We start from the raw sequence: 16,852 nt of genomic DNA, 5'->3' as shown, positions 1-16,852 counted from the left end.
CTGAGAGTCAAGCAGGGAGCCAACGGGTCGCATTTTTAGAGTCTTTGACTCAATCAATCATCTGACTCTGATGCGGAGAAAAGCGACTTTGCGCCAATACGCAACAAAATGTTGCGCAACTTTACTAACGCAAACTTTACTAGCACAACAAAACGTAACTTTACTAACTAGGGCTGCACGATATGAGGAAAACCCGCAATCTGCGATATTAGTGATCAATATTGCGATGATATAATTTGCGATACATGAACAAATAGCAAAACAACAAAAAAAATCATTTCCATTTGACTGCCACAGTTTAATTTATATAACAGTCAACGTAAATTAAACTCGGAATGACCCTCGTCTACATAGGAGACGAACGTCTAACATGAAAGAGTCCATCCGATAAATAGACTTTTTTGATTGGGTGAAAAACTTTAAGCTGCCATAAGATTGTTTTAGCACATTTAAGGTAACCATTTAATGCAATTTGAGCCGTCTTTAGCGATATGCATTTTGCCCAGCTTGATATCACGGTCACGATAAATTGTACTAACAATAACTTCTACTAGTGTAACAAATCCTAACCTTACTAAAATAAAGTGTTGCTTAACTTTACTAATGTAAACTTTACTAACAACATAATTGTAGTAACAAAGCTTTCAATTACACACCTTAACTAGTGTAAGTTATTGCATGTTGGTGTTAGAATCTTTGTTATTTTTGTAAACCGTTTTGAAAAGGTCAAAGAACGTGTTATTTTGGTGTCATTGGCGACATTATATGGAAGCGATTGTGTAGCATAAATAAAAAGTAAAGTCAAAACCACAAATGCTTTTTCATTTTTTAAAATGAAGCTGCATCAAATAACTCAAAATGAAAATGAAAAAGCAATCCACCAAAATGCTTTTTCCTTTTCTACTTCAACACAGCTTTTTCTGTCACTTAATTAAAATGATAATGAAAATGGTATTTGACATTTCATTTTCAAGACGTTATCTGGTAAATGTGTAGCAAAATTCATTTAGAAATGTCTAATTTTATCTTTAAAATGGATTAACAGAAATGCTTTTTCATTTTCTAAATGTAGCTGCATCAAATGCCTGAAAATTAAAATGAAAAAGCAATATTTCAAAATGATTTTTCATTTTATACTTAAAACCGCTTATTCTGTGTCATAATTAAAACGAAAATGCAAAGAGGGGATTGCATTTGCATTTTCACATCCACCCTGGGAAACTTGTCTCAATAATCATTTCTTAAAAGCATTTCCAGAGGGGAGGCGGGGCGATGACATCACTGTTTTCTCTGTGTGTCCGGCCGCTAAAGTTTGATGCAGCTACATTTAGAAAATGAAAAAGCATTTCTGTTAATCCATTTTAAAGATAAAATTAGACATTTCTAAATGAATTTTGCTACACATTTACCAGGGACCTTTTTGAAAATGAAATGTCAAATACTATTTTCATTATCATTTTAATTATGTGACAGAATAAGCAATGTTGAAGAAGAAAAAGAAAAAGCATTTTGGTGGATTGCTTTTTCATTTTCATTTTGATTCAAAAAATTCAGCTTTACTTTGAAAATGAAAAAGCATTCCTGGTTTTGACTTTTCTTTTTATTTATGCTACACAATCGCTTCCATAACATTAAAGGGTTAAACCAAAAATAAGAGAAACTTCAAATGTCATTTGAGAAGCTTTTTCTCTTATGAACCGTCTCTCTACAGTAAATATTTAGAGTCCTACTTCTGAGTAACTCTCATGGAGTACAATTCTCCGCCTCTGATCTGACACCTGCTCTGAGGTTTGTGTCTGCCGCGTTTTCGGGGGATCGAACCAAAACGAGAACAGACAAATGAGAGAAATCTGCTTTTGTTCCTATGAAGTTAAATTCAGAGGCTTCTCTGGTTAACAAAACAGCTCGTCTGGGTCGGATGTGTGCTGAAGGAAAAGTTGTACGCTGTAAGTTACAGTATGGGTGAGTGAGCTCTTCCTGGATGAACTCGCAGACGGATGCTTTGTGGTCGGGTTCACGTCATTCTTTCACTTCCTCCTCCTCTGTCTCTTCATCCGTCACCCAGTCAACAAACGATCTGACCTTCGAGAAAACGCAAACCAAGGCAGAACCCAGCAGAGATCGCCGTCCACCTGTCTTCTCTTCCTCTGCTGCCTTGCTTTTGCCGGCGTCGCTTCATCCCTGCAGTTTCCACCTGGTGGCATCGGACCAGATCAGTCAATGTGGAGACTTCAGAAGCTCGAAGACGAAATCTGGAGCTGAAGGAGAGTGACACGAGACGGACAACAGGAGACGCAAAGAGACGAAGATGATTCACTCAAGTAGGTAACTTCTGAGTCTGCGGAGCTCAAAGGGATGTCTGAGGTTGGTTGGAGCAGCAGACGAACAAATCGTCCTTAAGAAACCAACGAGAGGGCAAGATTCTCCTGACAGAAGGGCCAAATTAACTTATTTGTTTTTATAAAAAAAATCTTCATCCAAAAGCAGATTAGCGCTCAGATTATTATTTCTAGAAAAAAAAATGCAAGGAATGCTGCTGAAAAACTGCATGAACTGAAGTGGTTTAAGCTCCAAGTCTGTGGGTTCCATATCCAGAGACCAGATCATTTGGCAGACGGTGTACCAAAGTAGACGCCAGTCTCTGGGAAGGCAAAACACCTGTGAGTGAAGTTGCTCGGCAGCTGGAGTTTCAGTTCTGTTTCTCACACTGGCATGAAAATGCAAACAAAGAGAACGTTTTATTGCGTTGGGCTCGTTCTTCCTCACTGAGAATCTCCCCGGCTGTTGTCTCATCATTGTAGTATTTTCTTTTACTTATATGTGTCTGATGTTCCGTTCATTGGGCTCTTTGTCCTCCATTTGTTCCAGGCTTGGTAGAAAGGTTGCTGTCATGAACGTTGTCAGAGCTTTGGATTCCCATAAAGATGGTTTAAAACCCGTTTAAGTTTGGTGGGAACCTGCATAATCAAACACTAAAACAAACTCATCCATCAAATCCTTCAAAGTAAAGCCGTAGTCACATGCTCCATTACGGGTGCTGCAGGTTTTTTGGTTGTCTGGGCCCCTGAAAGCTCGTAGAGCTCCTTAAGGGGAGCGCCGGTGTGTCTTGAGGTATGGATGAGCACCTCAAAGGACTCCGTGAAAATGGAACGTGCCATTGTTGTGCATGTGGTAAATGTATCGTAATGTATTTGTAAGGCTAATGGAAGTTGTACGCACTTATGACGTATGATGATGGTGTCGCACAGCGTCTTTTATGCCGCGCTCTAGTCTTTAGTAAGGTGCGAGTACTGGCTACCGACTGCAAGCAAATGCCGCATGCATGGAGTGTGCTCGTTATGCGCAAGGACGTCCTCACAAACTACACTCTGATTGTCCAATTTCCTCATTTCCAACAGTCTGGCTGCAGCAAAGAGTGAACAGCACCAATGGGCTCCTTACGCAGGGTTTAAATAGAGGATTATAATGAAAATCCTGTACGACACTCCTGCGTCTCACCTACTTCTTCTCTCTCTTCTCCTCTTCTTCACTTCTAAAGTTGGAGGCAGATGAAGTTGATTAAAAGTCGTAAAAATCCTAATAAAACAATGCCAAGAATGGAACTTTTAGGAACTCCCCAACTAAGAGCAGAAATAGCCGATGATTGACCCCCCCCCTTCCCCGGTGGACAGAGAAAGTTCCGTCAAACTTTGGAATTGGAGCCATTCTAAAACTGCTTTTAATGCCGGAGATCAACAAAAATGCTTGTGAATCAATAAAACAAGAGTTTTAAAATGAAACGGTTGTTTTTACATAATTTTGTTCAAGGTTGAAGAGAGTTGTAGTTTTTTCAGCTTTGGAGATTTTCGTTTGCCATCACAAATTTTTAAAGTGTAAGGAAATCAGAGATCTGATCCACCTTTTCTTCCATTATTGTTTTTACACATCTGCAGGTGGACATGGAAATGCGCCTTCAGTTGCATCTAGACCAGATTCAGGAGATTATTATTAGTGAAATTAAAAACATTAACCAAAGGTTATATATACACATTAAGACATTTGTGCAGAAGAGATCAAGTCACAAGGCGCTGGGCTAAACTGAGGTCAATTAAAGGAGTGATCGACTGCACTCTGTGTTCAAACCAGGAGATAAGGCAGTGAGACCGGAAACAAGAGAGCAAAAAGTTCTGAAACACGAGCGTCACAAACACCACTGACCTTTAAGAGCAAAGCGAAAGACAGAGTCCAGTTTAAGTCTCTTTTTTTGAGCATCAGACCTGTCAGGGATTTAGAGACAGAAAAAAAGTCCTAAATTTCCTATTCAATGTTCAGCACCCCAACAAGTCACTAAAAGTAAACAAAAGAAACATCTATTTACAATTCACTGTAATGCAAGGAATGGTCTACAAATTCAAGTCTGTAATATTAACAATGAAAATACATTCCTTAAAAGAAGCTTTCAAGTCACAAAACCAGATCGTAAAGATAAAAAAAGATGAAACAATAATAACAGAGTGTCAGAGGATCACAGATGTTAAAGTCATCGTCCAACCAAAGAAAGAAGGTCAGTTTAATGGGATGTGTTTACAGACCAGAACAGAGTCAATGATCAGAATATCTTGGAGGAGGGGGTTCAAATGTTTGGGGCCAGTGTAGCTGAAGGATGCACCCCCCATGGTGGAGGAGCTAATAATATCCTTATTTCTCCACCATGGGGGCAGATCCTATGCTATGTGAGGCAGAAGATATGGGACATTGGGGAAGTGCTATTCACTTTGAAAGCAAACAGCAGGAGTTTGAAGTCAATTCAGAATTTGACCAGGTTGAGGGTGGGAGGGCATTAGAGCTGCAGGAAAACAGGTGGAATGTTGCAGAGTGTGTGTGTGTGTGTGGGGGGGGGGGGGGGGGGGGGGGCTATAAGTTGGAGTTTGTTGAGGAATTTGGGGAAGGGGGACGGCATAGAGGTATCAATGCGACTGGTGGGGGGTTTGGGGTTTGACAGATAGAGCTAGGTGTCATCAGCGTAAAAACTGAGCTGGATACTAAATTTGTGGAAGATATTTCCAATATTTCCAAGGGGAAGGTTATAGATATGGAAAGAGAGGGTTCCCAGGGCAGGGCCCTGAGGAACACCTAAGGTGACTGGGGAAGAGTGCATGGAAAGCACTCAGTTAAATGAATTTGGTTTGATATCTAAGATAAACCAGTCAAAAAATAAATAAATGTCAAAATAAAAAAACAAAAATGAACTGAAACTGAGAAAATAAGCAGAAGAGAAAAACAATAAACCGAGTTCTTCATCACATCTGATGTTTTTCTCAGATGGCAGCGGGTTACGGTTCTGCAGTCTTTTGCTGCATTGAAGTTTCAACACTTACTGATCATCTTCACAGCGTTAGTCAGACGTCATCAAACACCAGCAGTCCCCCACAGCTGCAGCTTGTGGGGGATTTCTGCAGCCTCTTCTGATGGCCGACTTTTACTTCAGTATATGAAAACTGGCTGTAAAAGCTAAAAACACGTCTTCCACTGGTGGAGGTCGTCCACATTCCAGCTTTGTTCGTCATTCTCCTTCATTTCCAGTATGAGAGAAGCTTAATCTTTGACCCGGAGAACTTTTTCTCTTCACAGTAAAAAAAATTGGTATAATTAACGGTAAAAAACATAAAACCAGGACAGGAAAACCTAATAAACTCTAAAACTGTTTAAAATAGTAATTTTGACTTAAAGTCCCTGTTAATCAGTTCACTGGTAAAAACTGTAATTAGTACATTATTTCTTTGGAAAAAATACATAATCCTACTGTAAGGGACTTGGGAATTGTTATTGTAACGGAAGTTTTCCATAATGCTTATAACAGTCAAACACTCACTCACATTTTTTCTTGAAAAAAGCACAGGTTTTTTATGGTGAAATGTTAATGTGCAATGGCTGTGATATGTTGTGTTTTTTGCAGGAATTTGAGCGTGGGGTAAAATGAACTACCGTATTTTCACGACCATATAGGGCGCACCAGGTGTATAGGACCCGATCACAGTTTTTTTTAGTCTTTGACACATACAAAAGGCGCATCGGGTGTTAAGGCGCAGGCACGTTAACGCCCCGTTCGGACCCTTATGGCCTCCAGAGTGGGTTAATAAAAGAACCAGTCTCTGTTCTTTTAGAAGAATCCTTCTTTTTGTACTGTTCTCCCTAACTGGGTAACACAAACTGAATGCACTCACAGACTCACTTGCGCTCAGCGCGTGATCCCCCTCCTCGTTTTTCACACGGGAGCCGTAGCTCCGCTTTCCTCCTTACACACACGCTAGCGAAGAGACGGCTTAAGCACACACACAAACACTCAGTGTGTGTTTAATGAATACAGCAGGAGAAAATCTGAGTTTGTTTGTTTATTTTTTCAGTCACAAAACAGCATCTAAAAATCCATCAATCCGCATAGCTGATAGCTGCAGTTTAAACAGGGCTTCAGCCATTTTGTAAACAATGTTGTGGGGACCCGGGACTTAGCCCCGCCCATGGCCACTAAGACTCATGCGAAGTGTTGATTCCCACACCATGAGTTAGGGAGCTGTGAAGAGAAGTGAGGGTAATGTTGTTACAGTTTTAAGTATGTGCAGAACCAATAGGTGACAGCGTTAGATTTAAATGTGAGCTAACTAAACCTCTGCTCATCTTGTCCACACTGAACTTGTTACTGCTTGAAAGCTCACATGGCTTTCTATTGCTGTCAGTTACTTAACGCAGACACCCCTACAGTTCATACAAAAGTTGAGACTCTTCAGTTGTATTAAAATTGTGAGAAATTTGATTGCTTTATTAAATGCAATTTTTTTTGTTCATTTCAGGGTGAAACATTGATTTTTCTTCAAGTATAAACTTTTTTTTCTGAAGTAAAATATTGACTGTACGACTTTTTTTATCGTGAAATCAACAACAAAAATACGTTCTTACCGTAAAAATGAAAAAACGTTTTACCGTAATTTTACGGTACTTTTCCGGCTACCACAGCTGCCGGCGTTTTACCGTAAGAACTACTTTTTATTTACAGTGATAGTTTTATCGTATGAGGAAAAAAAGCTCTTTATTTTCAGTCATATTCTTACAAAGAATGTGGAAATTTGAAAAGATGGAAATTTTAGAAAAAAATCTAGACCAAAAATAAAAAAAATACAAAATTATTCACAGATTATTCACAGATTTTCACATGCATTTTATTTTATTTTTATTCCTTTTAGCTTGTTGTATTTACTAATTCACTTTTTACATGGAAAGCTTTGCTGTTTTTAGGATAAAACAAAGGTTTTCCATGTACGGTTGATGCTGTCGTACATTGTCTTTACACCGTACTCTAGCCGTTAGTGAGGTGCCAGTACAGGTTCCTTACTGCGAAAGGCTGCACACACGGAGTGTGCACGTGGTACATAGGTTTTTCTACACAGACTACGCACTGATTGTTTATGTCTCTGTTGCGTTGACATAAAAAATTAGAATTTTCAATAATCGGTCGGAGTGATGGCACCGCCTCCGTCACGTCTGCGACTCTCTAGTGCAATGCCAGCTTTCTCCAGAGGTTCTTTTTCCCCCGGATGACGCGTCAATGTCACGGGAAAAAGGGAAAGGAAAACAGACCTGGGTTTCAAAATATAATCTTACTTGGTACTTTCAAAATAAATCTTTATTAAACTGTATTTCATATTTAAGCTTAGCATCAACATTGTCAAAGTTTAATTGTAGAAATACAAAAACGGGTCATCTAAGGAGAGGGCATGGGGCCTGATTGCTTCAATGTTGGACGAGCTACTCAACACGGGGGTGGCAGGACTAACCACCCCTCCGTGAGCCAGGGGGGAGGGAGGACGGACTGGAGATCCAACGGAGACAGCTAACTGACATTCGTGAGTGTCTGGGGTAACAGTCAGGCTGCACTCATGAACGCACAATGATCCTGTGAACAGCACTAACAGTCGGCCGGGTTTGGGGGGTGTTTGTCTCACCTACTCCCCCCCGTGCGTGTCGTATAAATGTTCACTACTACTTGCCGCCCCTAGCATGTCTGTGGAAAGAAATGTGCGTGACCATTTTCTCTCCGTGTGTTCCCTGAACGGTCCCTATATTTTGTGTGGCTCACCTGTGAACCCCGCACAGGTTTGACTACTTTCACCCACAGATGGCCTGTAACCCCCCCCCCCCCCCCCCCCCCCCCCATAGGGCAGTTGGGGCTAAGGCTTCAGGCTGTGGTCGTTCATCTCTTTGTTCTTCTTTAGACATCTGTTGGACGACCACCAGTCCTCCTCTGAGATTTGGATTTTAAATGATAATATGAACGACAGAAACACCAAAACACTGTCTTCTCGTGTTTTCCCTGCATGACGGCTTACCCTAAAACACGTGACTTCAGCTGCTTGGCAGACGTGTCTGTATCAAACTCCCACCGCGTCCCCAAAGTCACACAGGAAGCAGTGAAGCCATCGCCGCAAGCGAGTGCAGAGGTGAGAAAATGACCTGCATGCACAAAGCTGCTGGAGACTTTAGCCCGCAGAGGCCAGGTCGCATCGCAGGTCTGCAGAGGCACGGCGGGACAGTTCTACAGAAGAGGAAGCCACACTTTCTGACAAAGACCTCCCACTTCAAACCACAAGAGCTCCGAGAGAACCTGTGCGGCTAAAACGAACGGCGTCCCGAATGAGAAGAAACGCAGGAACCAGCTAGTATGGAAAAAGGCAGCAGCTCCAAACACACAAGGACGTTTCAATAGTTCTCTAAGAAAATACACAGAAAATAGCGACGAGAAACCCCTACAAATGTTTACGCCTGCATGCAATAAAAAGGATTCTATAATTCAGAAAAAGGAGCCATCAGCAAAAATGCTGAGCTGTAGAAGTTTGTCAGACTGTTGTTCATCTGGTTGGAAAGTGGAGTAAGCGTGAGAACGTTCAAAGAACATAGGAGGTCAAAAGCAGCCGCTGCAGCAGAGCGGAGAGGAGCAGCTCTGATGGTTGGAGTTTGAGGTCAGGCTGCAGAGAAGGTGTAGGTGAAAGCCACTTCCTCAGCTGTGAGTTCACAGGTGGGGGCTGAAATGTCGGACCCTCTGGTGTCAGTCTGCAGACAGCGGAGACGCTACTTTCACCCTCGCTTCATTTGGGTCTACGTTCAAACTCCAGCTCGGTCCTCAGAACCGGACAGACAGAACTCTGGCGGTCAAACTGTGTTTATTGTCCCCCCGTTCTTCTTGTTGTAACTCTATTGTTCTGTGTTTCTGTTTTCAGATCACTCCATCCACTCTGTGTTCTGCTGCTGCTGCTGCGCTCTTCAGACCAGGTAGACAAAGGAGCAAAGCCTACAGTTCCAAAACCACATTTTTCACAGAACCAGACACATTTCGTCTATTGAGAGGATATGGAGCAGGAGAACCTTTCACGACCTCCGTTTGTTTGTTGTTGTAGATTGCACTTTAGCATGATCCTGGTAGTTTCACGGAGTTTGAACTTTTCTTTCCAAAGACTTTACATTTGAACAGGGGTGAGCCTCCGGTGACCATCGCTGGTATCGCACTGTTTCCGCACAATCTTCTGTATTTAGTGCCCAGTTCTCCAAACAATAGAGGTGGAACGATTCATTTTAGCAATTCAATTCATATCATGATTTGTGGTTGACGATCCGATTCTAACCAACCAGAAGATCTTTAGCCCAACTTCTACCAGTGAGACTCGGACAGAAAATTCTGTTACTGAGCAGTGAAGTTTTCCAGATTCTTGGATTTCTTCCAGATCATCAAGTGGAAATGAAATATGTGTCCAACAAACAAGTAAACAAGAATGAATGTCAAATCCATTCACATTTTAGTTTCCTAAAGTTCAGCTCACTGTTGTTTTTCCACCAAAGAATCCAAAGGGAACATTCTTAGAACATTCTAGACACTGGATGGTCACATGACTTTGATCAATTCAAAGTCTTTCTACACATCGGACTGGAATGATGGACTGATCCATGTTAATGACATCACATGTGTGTTGTACGCTGTGATGCATTTGATCCTTTTTACATGATAGTAAAATAAACCTACCATGTCTGAGTCAAAATGGTGTTTTCCAATATCGATATTATCCATTTATTTCATTTCATTCATGAAAATATTTTAAACTGGTTTAAGACGGTTTGATTGACAACTTGTCTCAGACAGATTGATCTGGTTGGATTGCAGGAATGTAAATTGATTCATTGATTAATCTTTACACCCCTACCAAACAAATATGTCTGAACTGTTTCACTTCTCTAATTAAAAAACAACATTGTGCATTTTTTGAACATGTGAACAAAATGCTAAAGCCAACAAAACCGACCTAGTAGTTGTAGGTACAATATTTGCCATGAAACTGGGGTATTGTGGGTTTGAATCCATGTTTGGGTCAAACATTCAGCATTCAAAGTTTGACTGGGGTTAGAACCATCACAAAGATTCCCCCTAACCCCTACCTTGGGGGAAGGGTCAAATATTGAGAGCAGATTTCACACAGCAGTGTCTGACCTCCAAATACAGCTTTAGCTGCACAGTAGAACGGTCCAACTATTGAATGAAAGTTAGATAAAGAGTTTGTTTTTACAGTAAACGTTATTTTTCAGGGAGATCAGCACCCACATGGAGTTGGAGGGCAGGACCTCTTTGTGCTTCCCCAAAAGGCGATACCCAGGGCAGCCCTGGCGGGTACGACTCTTCAGATGCTTTAAAGTTTCTTCTTCTGTAGATCTCTTTCAGGTTTTGATTCTCTGCTTCTGGTTTTCTTTATTTTTATTTCGTCTGGCCGTCAGGTTGACAGGTCCAGGAAGAAACTTCCCCTTCCTCCGCCCGAGGGAGAGGATGGCGAGGGAGACGGGCTGATCAATGTGGTCGCCATGTACGACTTTACCGCCAAAGAAGAGTCTGACCTGACGCTCAAACAGGTAGATAGAGGCGAGAGCGTCAACAGCCGCTCAGCTTCATGCATGACCTTCACCTTCCTGTCGTTTCTGAAGGGGGAGGAGTACGTCATCCTTCACAAGCAGGACCAGCTTTGGTGGAGGGCACAGGACAAACACGGGTACGTGGAGACCATTCAGCGCAGTCCACAGAAATCGAACACGGATTTGGTTTTCACTAATCCTGCATTACCAGACAAATTCATGCATCAGCAACTTCAGTTTTCTCTAGACACAAACCTCAACTTTGCATGTTTACAGGAGGTTGTGAGTATTTTTAGTCTGAACCTGATACTTTGGTGCTCTTCATGGCTAATTTGCGTCCTCCATTTTTCTTTATACATGCCAAGTTGACTTCTTGACATTAGGAAAAACTTTTTCCTTGCGACCAAGAAAAAAGTTCAGGGCTGGCCGCACGCATTTCAAAAATTACGAATACACACTTTCTTATTATTATTTTCTCTATACAAATGAAACATCATTAAGTTCAGAAGGAGAGCGATCAAACTCTATGCCATGTTGGATTGGACTCCACCCACTGTTCACATCATCAACACATCAGGGGCCAAAGATGAGTTGTTGACTAGTTGATGTGACGCAAATTCTTTGACAAAGTTGATATTTGAACAATGGAAACACCCCGCAAAAAGGTCAAAGAATGTTTAAGTTTTTCAATGCCTCGCTGTCTCACCTTCAGAAATGAACTGCGGTTAGAGAATCACACTGTGCTCAATGCTAAAAATATGCTGTAGGACCTTTGATCACATCTGTACATCAACATAACATTGAAACTGGACAACCCTAACCCTTGATTCATGTTTGGTGTGAGCGCAGACTCTCACTATTAAGGATCTATACTTTTCCACCATATAACACAGCTCCCTGGTGTCTACATTAATTCTTTTGCTTTGTTGCATCATCCATAGCCCTTTTGCTTCTTTGGTGTTCAAAGTTCATCTGAGGTTCACTAAGATTTCTGTTGGCTTCTGTGAATAATTTCCTTCAAACATTTCAAAAACGAGGAAACTATCTGCAAGAATCTGCAAGAACTGCATGAACACACTTTTCTGGCTTTGACCATAAACTGTAGCTAATCATTTATTTAAAACAAACGTAGACTAACTTTTGCTGCTCTGATTTCATCAGGAATAAAGGCTTTATCCCCAGCAACTATGTGACAGAAAAAGGCGGAATCGAGGCAAATCCGTGAGTCAAAAATGTTTACCATCCTCAAGGCCCGTACACACCGGGACGAATATTCGCCAGGCGTTATTCGCCAGCGTTTTTCGCCACGTTTTTTGTGTTCACACCCAGGCGATTTTCGCTGACGATGAGTGGAGTGAACATGCAATTTCATTCCCTGACATTAGATGGCGCTTAATGTAAAACAGAAATACTCCTGTACACAAGGTGGCGCTGCGCAACTTTACGCTTCTTAAAGTCGCTTTTCACTCAGAAGAAGAGAGCAAGTATTTACACGCTTGTCAGAATCAAACAAAGAAAACATGAATATTTCAAGCACCAGTAGCTCCAACTGGTGCTTGGTTCGGGGATGTTTTAGAATGTCCGTCATTATTGCTTCGCGGCTGTGTAGACGCTACTTGGCGTCTATCTTCTTCGCTGGTATGTGTGCTCAGCAAGGCAGTTTTGTGTTTGAGCGCCCCCAAGTTGTGTTTTACTGTAACTTCAGAAGCTCCAGACACGTGAGCAAAAGCGCCGTTCTCATTGGTCGAGTAGATTTCGACGCGACGCGTCGAAAAAAAAAAACGAACCCGAGGCGTTTTTTTTTTCTGACGCTTTGTCGCGTGGCGTTTTTTCGCGTCGGTGTGCACACTCTCATTGGGGCCCTTTGTTTAGTCACGAGGCGTTAAACGTCGGCGAAAATCGCCGACGAAATTCGTCCCGGTGTGAACGGGCCTTTAGCCTTTTACTGTAAACGTGGAAGGTCTGTAGTTCTTAGTTTTTTCTTTTTTATGTAGATGGTACTGCAAAAACATAACCAGGACGGAAGCAGAGCGACTGCTGAAACAAGAGGTATGTACGTCAGGCGTAGCTTCATCTGAAAATGGAAAACACTCACTGGCTTTGGTTGTTTTTCAGGACAAAGAAGGCAGTTTCATCGTGCGAGAGTCCAGTCAAAAGGGGGTGTACACAGTGTCTGTTTACACTAAAACATTGAGGTGATTCCTCTCCTCTACACAATTTAACTCCCAAACTGAAAGTGGAAACAGAAAAATTACAGCTTGTATGAGCAAAGATTCAAAAACTCATTCTCTTTGATTGTACACAGCTCCAATGGAGATGTTAGACATTACCAGGTTAAAGTCAGTGACACCGGACAGTTCTACCTGGCTGAAAAGCATACCTTCAACTCCATACCAGACGTTATACACTACCACGAGCACAATGCAGCAGGTAAGCCAGGATTCTTTCATCTGATGATGAAAAAACTAGCTAAAGCTCAAATAAGTAAAGTTGTGTTTTTTTACTGTTTTGAAGGCCTCGTTACGAGGTTACGATATGCTATAGGACCTATGGGAAGGTGTGCGCCGGCAACTGCAGGATTCAGCTCAGGTAAATAAATGGGGTTTAATTATTTAATCTGGTTCTTGTAAAATAGTTTAATCATCCTCACTTTTTTAAGTCTTAAATGAACGATTTAGCTTTTATTTTTCCTATAAAGTCTCCCTCCTAAAGGTCCATTTACCAAGGAACGGTGGTGTTCTGTCTGTAACCAAACAAAAACAATGAAAATCTGTCTTTATGCAGATGAGACTGTGCTTTATTTGTAAGATTTTTTGGTTTGAGTTCAACCAAAAAATGTGTTTTTATAATTATTTTCTATTAATAATTTATTGTAAAGGATCGAATTCTATTAAAAACATACCACAAACTTCTGCCACTTCAATAAAAACATTTAAACCATCAATGTCCTATTTTCTTTTTTTTTCTAATTTTCTCCAGAAAAGTGGGAGATCAACCCAAGCGAGCTGACCTTCATGAAGGAGCTGGGATGTGGCCAGTTTGGGGTGGTGAGACTGGGGAAGTGGAGGGCTGAGCAAAGGGTGGCTATAAAGGCCATCAAGGAGGGAGCCATGTACGAGGAGGACTTTGCTGAGGAAGCTAAAGTCATGATGTGAGGTCGAGAACCAGAAATCCCCAAACAAAACAGGCAGGATGTGACATTGTAACCCTTTCTGCATGTTGTGTTGCCAGGAGGCTCTGCCACCCAAAGCTAGTGCAGCTGTATGGGGTTTGCTTGAAGCAGAACCCTATGCTGATTGTGGCGGAGTTTATGGAAAACGGCTGCCTTCTAAACTTCCTGCGTCAGAAATCTGTGAGTCTGAGTGTGGAAATGCTTCTGTCTATGTGCCAGGATGTCTGCGAAGGGATGGAGTACCTAGAAGCACATAGCTTCATCCACAGAGACCTGGTAAGTCCAACAAAAAGACGATGAAGCTGATAGTTTGAGGAAAAAAACAAGCAAACATTTTTATAGATAAATTCAAAATTGAGCCAAACACAGAACCCCGGGTGAACAATACACAATAAAATGTTTGTGGAACTAGAGAGAGGTGGATAAGTAGATATCAACTGCATAGGGGGGAAACGTTGCTAAATTGACTAATTATTTGAATCGCTGAATTCAAAAGGGGCCCAAGTCCACAATATTTCAAAATAGAGATATTATATGTTTTATGGTCTTCAAGGGAAAAGCTATCTGATTATGTGCAAAAAAGTCCCAAGTACGTTGTAATGTATTGACTATGCTTGACATTTAAAATGCATTAAGTGCAAAATTCCTGGACTTGGGCCTCTCTTGCATGGGTTTCGCTTTATCCCATAGATGGCAGCACTAGTTATTCAATATGGCAGCGCCCCTGTTTAATTCAAGAAGGGCCCAAGTCCAGAGACTTTAGTTTGCAAGTCCTCCGGAACTATAAAAGTGCGTTGCTTCATATTATAGCATTTGTAAGCTATGAACTGGTGCTAAATCTGGGTAAAGTATTAATCATTTGGTGTAGCCTCCCTTTAAGCTATGCAATTAAAAGAAAAACAAACCTTTTGGACTTGGGCCCCTTTTGAACCAACCGATTTGTTAATCATTTGTTAAAACAGAAGTGTAAAAAAAACTCATTTGGTCCCAAGGCGGAACTCTGCGGTATCCCACATGAGAGTTCTGAAGAGTCTGATACTGAAGCTTCTACCAGAAAAGCCAAGTAACAATTAAAATAAAAGTATGTAGGCTTGAACTGCTAATATAAAAAAATTGACCAAACTAAAAACTTATCAAATGATAAATAGAAAATCATAAATGAAAACTGAACTGATCTAAAGCAACAAATTTTCTGTAAGTCTTTACAAAATCATGTAAGTTTCTTTTATGTTTTTATAAAATAAAATATGACTATTTGTTTAATTGCAGTCACAAAGTAAAAGTAACTTTTATCAAATAGTTCTTGGTTGAGTCTCTTTGAACCATAAAATATGAGAAATTTGGGAGAACTTTGAAGTAATTTGGGAAACACCAGGAGAACTTGAGCCCAAATTCTTATGTCTAATGCAAATTTACTGTGAATCCCAGTAAAACTTTTGGTATTTTCTGTGTTTCTGTCATTTTTAGTTGACCTAATTGCAAGAACCTGCAGTCAAGTGAGAACTGTGCATTGACCCATTTGCTAAATGTTTGTATATTTTTGTCACTCAGGCAGCAAGAAACTGCCTGGTTAATGAGCACAATGTGGTTAAAGTCAGTGACTTTGGAATGACCAGGTACAGTCAACCATTTCTCATTTATGATTGTTTCATTTGGCAATATGTCGCTTTTGGGGGAAAATCTAGGGTTTAGTTAGCATCATTTATAATCAACACAGAAGGAACAGAAAACACAAGCAACACAATTCTGCTTTAAAACAAAATCTCAAAGCAAAAACAACCTGAAACTTATACACAAGAACATTGACCGAACAACTGAGCTATGCGAGTTGTAATAAGCTGTAGCGTAGCGTGTGGCTTCGCTACTGTTTTTACTCTGTGCTAAGTTTATGCTAAACATAGCAAACATTTTTAAATCAACACAGAATAAAAAACAACAAAAAATGTTGCTTTAAAATTAAAGCTAAATGCTAAAAAACGTTCTGAATGACCGGACAGCCGAGATACACGAGTTGTGATTAGCTGTAGCATTGCCACAAGCTAACTTTTTATTGACTATGTGCTAAATTTATGCTAAACTTAGCCAACATTTCTTTAAGAAAACTGACATTTTTTCTTGGCTATATTACCACTATGTTCCCAGATATGTTCTAGACAACCAGTACACCAGTTCAAGTGGAGCTAAGTTCCCGGTGAAGTGGTCTCCCCCAGAAGTTCTTCACTACAGTAAATACAGCAGCAAGTCCGACGTCTGGTCCTACGGTGAGGAGACACGCTCCAAGCACAGGCCTGAGCATCGGTGGGATCACTGACGGGGGTTACTGTGTGTTCAGGTGTGGTGATGTGGGAGATCTTCTCGGAGGGTCGGACTCCATTCGAGAACCGCTCCAACATGGAGGTGGTGACCGACATCACCAGAGGGATTCGGCTGTACAGGCCGCACCGAGCCTCCAAACAGCTGTACACCATCATGTACCGCTGCTGGCACGAGGTGCACAGATCACTCAACACATCGCTTTCAAAGAAAGCTTCACTATTATTCACATAAACACAGAATCTAAATGTACTCTCTTTTACCTTACTGCAGACGGCTCAGGGTCGACCATCCTTCTCAGATCTCCTGGAGGACATCAAAAAACTAGCAGAAAAAACAGAATAACACAACCATGATTCATTTGCTGTCTGTCAAACTGTTTTCCTTTCTTTTACATTTTAATTATGTAAATAAATCTATTTTTCTATGAAAAATGCATCCATTGTG

The 16,852-nt window shown here is 41.0% G+C and overlaps 2 protein-coding genes across 3 annotated transcripts in view; one reads left to right on the top strand and one right to left on the bottom strand.

The window, feature by feature from the left end:
* LOC101170709 (tyrosine-protein kinase Tec) overlaps positions 1-16,852 on the bottom strand; it is a 39,440-nt gene that overhangs the window by 20,732 nt on the left and 1,856 nt on the right. For both annotated transcript variants that reach the window (XM_023966087.1, XM_023966090.1), the window contains one exon: positions 16,669-16,729. The gene's annotated coding sequence lies outside the window, so the exon portion shown is untranslated. The remainder of the gene's footprint in view (positions 1-16,668; positions 16,730-16,852) is intronic.
* Positions 1,741-16,840, top strand: LOC101170464 (tyrosine-protein kinase TXK). Its single transcript, XM_004079612.4, has 16 exons — positions 1,741-2,321; positions 9,249-9,300; positions 10,603-10,684; positions 10,789-10,920; positions 10,993-11,057; positions 12,082-12,141; positions 12,915-12,969; positions 13,036-13,115; positions 13,226-13,350; positions 13,435-13,509; positions 13,900-14,071; positions 14,152-14,368; positions 15,644-15,708; positions 16,235-16,353; positions 16,425-16,582; positions 16,679-16,840. Exons 1-16 carry the CDS (start codon positions 2,309-2,311, stop codon positions 16,748-16,750), a joined length of 1,542 nt encoding a protein of 513 aa, XP_004079660.2. The 5' UTR covers positions 1,741-2,308; the 3' UTR covers positions 16,751-16,840.

The sequence above is a fragment of the Oryzias latipes genome, chromosome 18, assembly GCF_002234675.1.
Source record: "Oryzias latipes chromosome 18, ASM223467v1".
Lineage (NCBI taxonomy): Eukaryota > Metazoa > Chordata > Actinopteri > Beloniformes > Adrianichthyidae > Oryzias > Oryzias latipes.
This window is presented reverse-complemented; position numbering and strand designations above follow the sequence as displayed.